Below are 8,134 nucleotides of genomic sequence, written 5' to 3' on the forward strand. Positions count from 1 at the left end.
GAGTAGTTAAGTTTCTTCACCAAGAAGCAATTTCTTAGCATGCTTCCAACGATACTGCCCATTTGAAACGTATGGTACTGGTGTCTGGATGTCTCTGCGTTCTCTGCTCCACGGGAGGCCCAACCACTTTATGTTTTTGATCATTTTAATGTTTTTATGTTAAAATAATCAAACACATGAACAAAGAAAAGAAGAATAATAACAAACTTGTATTATTCTTTGGGACTCAGACATAAGTTCTGGCTGTGGAAGTACGATTAGTGATTAGTGATTAGTGATTTTATGGTTCTCAACGCCAATTGCTTCGTCCAAATAAAATACACTAATGCTTGATTTATCCGTTGAACAATTTGAAACTAGTTGTAGAAGAAAATTTTGGTGTTTTTGAATCATTGATATTTTGACAAGAAAAATACCTAGTGATGTTATTCTTGTTTCGGTCACTGTATAATATAATTATTCACTTGATTTCATGCCAAAATGTGGAATTTTTAATGGTTGTAGTTTTACCCCCGATCATTCGAACTTTTGCCTCAGAGGTTTGATATCTGTTTGTCATTTTCACTAGTGCTGTCCAATCCGTCATTCGATTATCTTCGTTATTTTTAAAAAGAAAAATAAAAGCCTAAGGAAGAAGCACCTACTGTTCTTGAGTTTTGGAAAAACAACTGCAAAATTTTCTAAAAATAGGATACCAAAAAGGTCGTTCTTTTACCCCACCCCACTTTAATCACGCTAGTCTACAGCATTTTTGAACTCAGTAAACTGAAGATCACTTTGAATGTGAAATCGGGCGCTTAATCCGAAAAAAATCTCTGACTACATAACATTGATTCGAAATCTCTTTTTTGCATATTAAAGGTAAATAAATTTGCTATCGATTTGTGGAATATTTGCTTCGCGCTGTACTGGCTGAACTGGAGACACGCGTTCACTCCAGCTAAAGATTGCAAGTCGACTGACGACCGCTCACAACACGACCGCTCAGCCGTCTTGTGTGTGCGTGTTGTAGGGACGACTTGGGGAGATTATCGACTGGGAGAGGCATATCTGCCGAGAGAGTGTCGTGCTCGCAATTATCGGCTACACACGATTATCTAAATTTAATTTTTTTTTGTATGATCAACATATTTTTTATATTAGGTTGTGGCTTTAAGATAGAAAAATGATAAAAACGCATTTTTTAGAGAAATTTTTTCTTCTGTAAAAGTTTTAGACTCAAAGGTAACTTTTAAAAATCTGATCTTCATTTGTACTTAAAAATCAATTGAAGACAAAGATTTCAAGTGGTTATTTATCAAAATCGGTTGAAAATCGAAGAAGTTATGGTTACTTTACCATAACAGTATATTTTGCATTTTTGAATAATTTAACGAAACGCTGTGTACTTATCATAGTGTAGGAAGAATTAAACATGGTAAAACTCACTCGATTCAATTCAAAACTTATTACTAGCTTGCCATACTATGTAAAAATAATACTAGCTTGCCAGAAGGTCACATGTCAAATTTCAGAACGATCTGATCTTGGGGAGGGGTTGCTTGAATCTCAAACCTGAATAGGATTTTAAGGTGTTTTGCTCGAGGTAACAAAAAATTGTGGTTTATCATTAATAACTTTTTTTTTTCACAAGCCGATTGTTTTTATAATCAATTTTCTAAAAGCCTTAATTGAGACAAATATTTCACTCAAAGACTGCACCACGATTGGAATTGAAACGAAAAAGTTATTAAAGTTAAAAGATTGTATTTGGCCTCAAATTTTGTATAACACGCAATACTTTCAAGAATTGCATTTAATACGAGAGTTTTGTGCCAAAATATAATCTTTGAACCACATTATTTTTTTTGTTTCAAGTACATATAAATCGTGTTGCAGTCTTCGAGTGAAATATTTGTCTCAACTTAGGCTTTAAGAAAATGAATTATGAAAAACAAGTTATTAACGATAAACCAGTATTTTTCGTTACTCCCGAGCAAAAACTTCGTATTCACGTTTGAGACTCAGGCAACCCCTCCCCAAGATCAGATCAGACTTGAAGCGATTGATATTAACCATGTTTAATTTTTCCTATCCTAAGTACACCGCGGTTCGTTAAATTATTCATTGATTGATAAATAACCATTCTAAGTCTTAGTTTTCAATTGATTTTTAGGACCAAAAGAAAATTAGATTTTTTTTAAATTAATTTAGAGCCTAATACTTTCGCTGAAAGAAAATGTTCTTTGAAAATTGCGTTTTTTATCATTTTTTCTATCATGAAGCCACTAATATCAACAATTTCGTCGATCACTCCCAAAAATGAAGTTGAGATGATCGATAACAAATTTATTCACCTTTATTGTGCAGAAAAGATATTTCAAATTGATTTTATGCATTGCGAGATATTTGAGTACAAGTACTTTTTTAATTATTCCAAAATTTTATAAATAACTCAAAAACTGTTCTACTGATTTTTTTTTCAGATTCAGTGTACGATTTCACATTAAAATATAGGTCAGGCAATAAAGTTGAGGATTTTTTGAAATTTTGTTGATTTTTTTATACTAACACGTTGACATTTAACTTCAAGAATAAATTCCATAATAACGCATAATTGTGCTGAAAGCTTTGTAGCTAAAAACTATTATTTTGCAATAGTGTTTTTTATTTCAACCAAAAATGCTGTGCAGTCCTGCCAGGAGAGTCCTGTTCAGATACCAAAACCGTCTTCTCAACACGCATTCCAGTTCCAAGAGCAGTTAACATTCACTTGAAATTCATTTGAGCTGCTCTCTTTAAACGTTCCATAGTTTGCTCTTATCTCATGCTGTATAGTCCAATTTATTCCTTAAAGGGGAACATTGTTCTTTTGAATTTTGTTTCCTCAATTCTTAGCTATCTCATTAGCTCGCATTGCATTTTGATCAATTTATTCTAGCTGTAGCGAGCTCGACACGCTGTATCATTCTTGTTCAAAACAATATCCAAACTGTCCTCTTGATACGCTTTTTTCTTCATTTCAAGTTGTCCTCTCGACACGTTTTATAGTTGAATCATTTCTCAAGCTGTTCTTCAAACCCACTTGGTTTACAATTAGATAAAGTACTTCAAACTGTCCTCTCAACTCGCTTGAAATTTCCATTGATACGCTCAGACTGCCCTCTCAACTCGCCTTCTGATTTCAAGTTTACTCTCAACTCGCTTGAATTTTTTTTCGATTCGTTGCCCAATTTTCATTGATACGCTTAGACTGCCCTCTCAACTCGCCTTTTAATTTCAAGCTGTCCTTTCGACTAGGTTGAAATTTCTATTGTAACTATCAGACTGTCATTTCATCTCGCCTCCTGATTTTAAGCTGTCCTCTCAACTCGCTTGAAATTTATATCGATATGTTCAGGCTGTCCTTTCAACTATTGTAACTTTCAGAATGTCCTCTCAAATCGCCTATCAATTTCAAGCTGTCCTACGATCTTGCTTGAAATTTATATTGATTCGATCAGGTTGTCCTCTCAACTCGCCTTCCAATTTCAAGCTGTCCTCTCAACTCGCTTGAAATTTCTATTGTTACTTTCAGATTGTCCTCTCAATTCGCCTTTCAATTTCAAGCTCTACTCTCAACTCACTAGAAATTTTTATTGATGGCAGTCCTCTCAACTCGCCTGTTTAAATTCAAGCTGTTCTCTCAACTCGCTTTAAATTTCTATCGTTCGGCTGTCTTCTAATTTCAAGCTGTCTTCTCTACTCGGTTGAAATATCTATTGTAACTTTCAGACTGTCCTCTCAACTCGCCTTCAAATTTCAAGCTGTCCTCTCAACGCGCTTGTAATTGTGAACATGATCAAGCTGTCCTCACGACTTGGTAAAAATTCCATATTTATTTCAAGTTGTTCTCTCAACGGAACTTCATTGCTGTATTCATCTATCCCAGTGTTGGCATTGTTTCATTAACAGCTTAGTTGCAAAACAAAAACAGTAATTTATTTATGCCACGTTTTCATTTTTTTCACTTAAATCTTGATAGCCTCCGGAAGTCATCCATCTTTTTTGTTAAATAAACTTTTCATTTAATGAGTATTCAAACTACTCATTTTATCAAAGTTTTTCCACGATGCGTTATAAAGAAACTGATTGATTTTCAAACTATTTTGATAAAAATAAAATTAACGTGAATTGTTTACCACCATTGTTTACCTTTTCAGATAGATTTTATTTAAAAGCAATTTCTCGTTTTATCATGATTACAAGAAGTTACCTGCCCCGGTCGCCAAATGTACAAACCTGTCCGCACTACTTGGCTAGTTAAGTTTAAAGGCAAGTAATGTTTAAAAAAATTTTACGGTTAATGACAAAATTGTTCTGCAAAAATATTTATTAAGAGAATTTAAAAATCAGCAAAAAACGATAAGATGGCTCGGTTCCAGAGTTAAAAGAAAAATCCTGTTCATATTTCAGAACAAAATATCAAATATTCCCACACAAAACTAAAAGTTTAAACTGACCTCTGTTAGTTACTTAGTGTTTGTTTTAAATTCTGCAAAAATCGTGAAAGAGTTTTGAATAAAATCGGAGCTTTTTAGACCTCAGAATTTCAAAAAGGTTTCAAAACCAACTCAGTCTAATGGGCATATGTTATTGAGGAAAATTTCTTTCAGTTGAACGAAAAGTTTACTTCAATGTTTGGTTGGAATAATTTATTAAAAGCTATTCGACCGTCACATCATCACCTTGCCATTCATCTTTACCAGTAGTATCGTGGGTAGTAGTAGCTATAGTAGCTAGGATATCCGTAGCCGTAGGAATACGACGGATAGTAGTAGCGAGGATAGTGATGGTAGTATCCGAAACCGAACGTCTCCGAGCCTTCCAAGCCTTCTTCCTTCTTGCCGTCGGCGTTGGGGGCGGGGGCAGCGGCGGCGTTCAGTTCTGGGGCGGGAGCTCCTGCCGGGAGTGGAGCCGCTAGATTACGCGGAACCGGAGCACCTCGCATCAGTTGCTGCTGCTGCATCATCTGCTGCTCGTAATCCCTTGGAAATGCACTCGCAATGGCGACGAAAGTGGCGAAAATTGCAATCAGCTGTTTGGGGAGATGTAGATTTAATCTAACTGGAATTTTGAATTTTGGTTTAAAAAGTTTTACCTTGAACATTTTGAATAATATAACTGCTTCTGTTGTTTTGTGAGAAAAAGATCCTTTCTGTAGGAGGTTTGAAGTAAACTGTGAAGTTTTCGGTTCAAGGATGCAACTTTTATACCCCTTTCCTTTAGCTTGGGTCCCAATTCATAATTTTTACATAAAATCGATGCCATCATGTAACCCAGTGAGCGCGTAGTATTTTCCCATTGATGTAAATGCAGACGGAGAGTTGCGCATGGTAGAGAAAGTCCAATCCCATCGATGGATACCAAAAAACCAAAAAACTCGAAACGTTTTTCGCTTTTTGTTTTGACCATCTTCAGTTCCGATTGACGCAAACAACGAGCTCTTTTCCATTTCTCCAGCTTCCGAACCAGGTTTGTTTGGGTTTTTCCCGGCAGATTTTTTTCCTCTTTCTCTTGCTTCATCGGCTGAGCAATTATTCTACTTTTTGATGACTGCCACCATACGTATGTACCTATACTTTCCAATATCAGCAGTTCAACATGGTTAGCACATTTATGCTAAATTTAGTATCGAAAGGTGGAACAACAGTTTGTTGATAATAAACCTTGTCTGAGGGTAGGAGCGATAGGGTTCTGATTCATCTAAAATGTTGACATTATATGTTTCCCAAAATTTTGTAATTATTAATTAATAAGGTTGGAAAAAATATCGGTTTTTTTTCACCCCCTATCCACCCCTCTCAAAATTTTCAAAAAACCCGAAGAGGGAAATAATTGAAGTTTGTAATATTTTATGGAAATTTCGAAAAATTTATCAAATACTAGCTGACCCGGCGTGCTTTGCTACACCTTTCCAAATCGAATGATATTTTCAGAATTTATTCAAATTTTTATTGTTTTGTTGGCATTTTTTTTAAATTTAATTACAACATTATTTATAAACAACCGCTTTAAAATGAGAGCTGCAGCTGCGATTTCGAATTGCAACACAAAAATAACTATAAATAATATTCTGAATCTTGATCGATAAAATTGTGTTAAAGATCTGATAATTTTAATCTGTTTCTTTAAGCCTTAAAAAGGAAGGTCTCAAATTAATCGTACGCAATCAATCCAACTTATAAAATATGGTTGTTTATAACTTGATGTGTTCTGAATTTTTGCTAAAAAACTGATTAAAGAGCCCCTGCTGTCCTTCCGTTCCCTCCCTGCTGAATGGAGATCGTGATCTTTAATAACTGTACCCATTTTTTTCGTTCCTAAAAATCCTCTTGTATCAAATATTTTTCCATTGGTTGATAAGTTTTTAAGCTTTACAACAAAATGTATATGGAACCCCTTCCTTTCTTTTCCTCTCTACACTGTAAAGCTAAAGGGTCTATAACAATCGTAGAATCGTACCCAAATATCGTTCCATGACAAATTTGGTTTCATTTGCTGTTGTAGTTCTTGAGCTATGCAATAAAAATTGTATGAAACTTCCCTTCCTCTTTCCTTTCTCCCCGCTGGAAGAAGGAAGGGGTCTTAATCAATCATTAGAACATGTCACGTTCCCAAATATCCGACCATGCAAAATTTGGGTCCATTTGCTTAATTAGTTTTTGAGTTATGTAAAAAATTAAAATGAGGACCCCTTCCCCCCTTTATATCTCCCTACTGGAAAGAGGGAGGTGTCTCAAATAATCATAGAAATATTTTTCGTATCCAAATACCTTCCCATGCCAAACTTGGTTCCAATTGCTTTATTAGTTTTTGAGTTATGTAAAAAAATATAAAACAGGCCCCTCCCCTTTTCAACTGGAAAGAGGGAGGGGTCTCAAATAATCATTACAATATTTTTCGTATTAATATAGCTTCCCATGCCAAATTTGGTGCCAATATCTTGATTAGTTTTCGAGTTATATAAAAAATTGTAAGGTAGCCCCCTCCCCCCTTCTTATCACCCCGCTGAGAGGAGGGAGGGGTACTTAATATTTAAAGAAATATTCCCCGTTCCCAAATACCACCCCATGTCAAATTTGATACCATTTGCTTGATTGGTTCTCGAGTTATGCAAAAAATTATCTTTTTTTTTGGGAGGGAACAGACAGACAGACAGACAGACAGACAGACAGACAGACAGACAGACAGACAGACAGACAGACAGACAGACAGACAGACAGACAGACAGACAGACAGACAGACAGACAGACAGACAGACAGACAGACAGACAGAGAGACAGACAGACAGACAGACAGACAGACAGACAGACAGACAGACAGACAGACAGACAGACAGACAGACAGACAGACAGACAGACAGACAGACAGACAGACAGACAGACAGACAGACAGACAGACAGACAGACAGACAGACAGACAGACAGACAGACAGACAGACAGACAGACAGACAGACAGACAGACAGACAGACAGACAGACAGACAGACAGACAGACAGACAGACAGACAGACAGACAGACAGACAGACAGACAGACAGACAGACAGACAGACAGACAGACAGACAGACAGACAGACAGACAGACAGACAGACAGACAGACAGACAGACAGACAGACAGACAGACAGACAGACAGACAGACAGACAGACAGACAGACAGACAGACAGACAGACAGACAGACAGACAGACAGACAGACAGACAGACAGACAGACAGACAGACAGACAGACAGACAGACAGACAGACAGACAGACAGACAGACAGACAGACAGACAGACAGACAGACAGACAGACAGACAGACAGACAGACAGACAGACAGACAGACAGACAGACAGACAGACAGACAGACAGACAGACAGACAGACAGACAGACAGACAGACAGACAGACAGACAGACAGACAGACAGACAGACAGACAGACAGACAGACAGACAGACAGACAGACAGACAGACAGACAGACAGACAGACAGACAGACAGACAGACAGACAGACAGACAGACAGAAATTCATTTTTATATATATATAGATTTGAAACATTACAAGAATAAAAAAATTGTGGAAGAACGGAGTTTTATCACCTTTTGCATTCTTGATTTTGTTGAGTCTTTCGAT

General features: G+C 36.5%; 1 protein-coding gene across 1 annotated transcript; it reads right to left on the reverse strand.

Moving 5' to 3' along the window:
• Positions 1-4,693: 4,693 nt before the first annotated feature.
• LOC129751003 (uncharacterized) lies at positions 4,694-5,223 on the reverse strand. Its single transcript, XM_055746237.1, has 2 exons — positions 5,120-5,223; positions 4,694-5,056 (listed from the first exon to the last, which is right to left on the reverse strand). Exons 1-2 carry the CDS (start codon positions 5,126-5,128, stop codon positions 4,721-4,723), a joined length of 345 nt encoding a protein of 114 aa, XP_055602212.1. The 5' UTR covers positions 5,129-5,223; the 3' UTR covers positions 4,694-4,720.
• Positions 5,224-8,134: the final 2,911 nt, after the last annotated feature.

This window comes from Uranotaenia lowii, chromosome 3, assembly GCF_029784155.1.
Source record: "Uranotaenia lowii strain MFRU-FL chromosome 3, ASM2978415v1, whole genome shotgun sequence".
NCBI classification, from domain to species: domain Eukaryota; kingdom Metazoa; phylum Arthropoda; class Insecta; order Diptera; family Culicidae; genus Uranotaenia; species Uranotaenia lowii.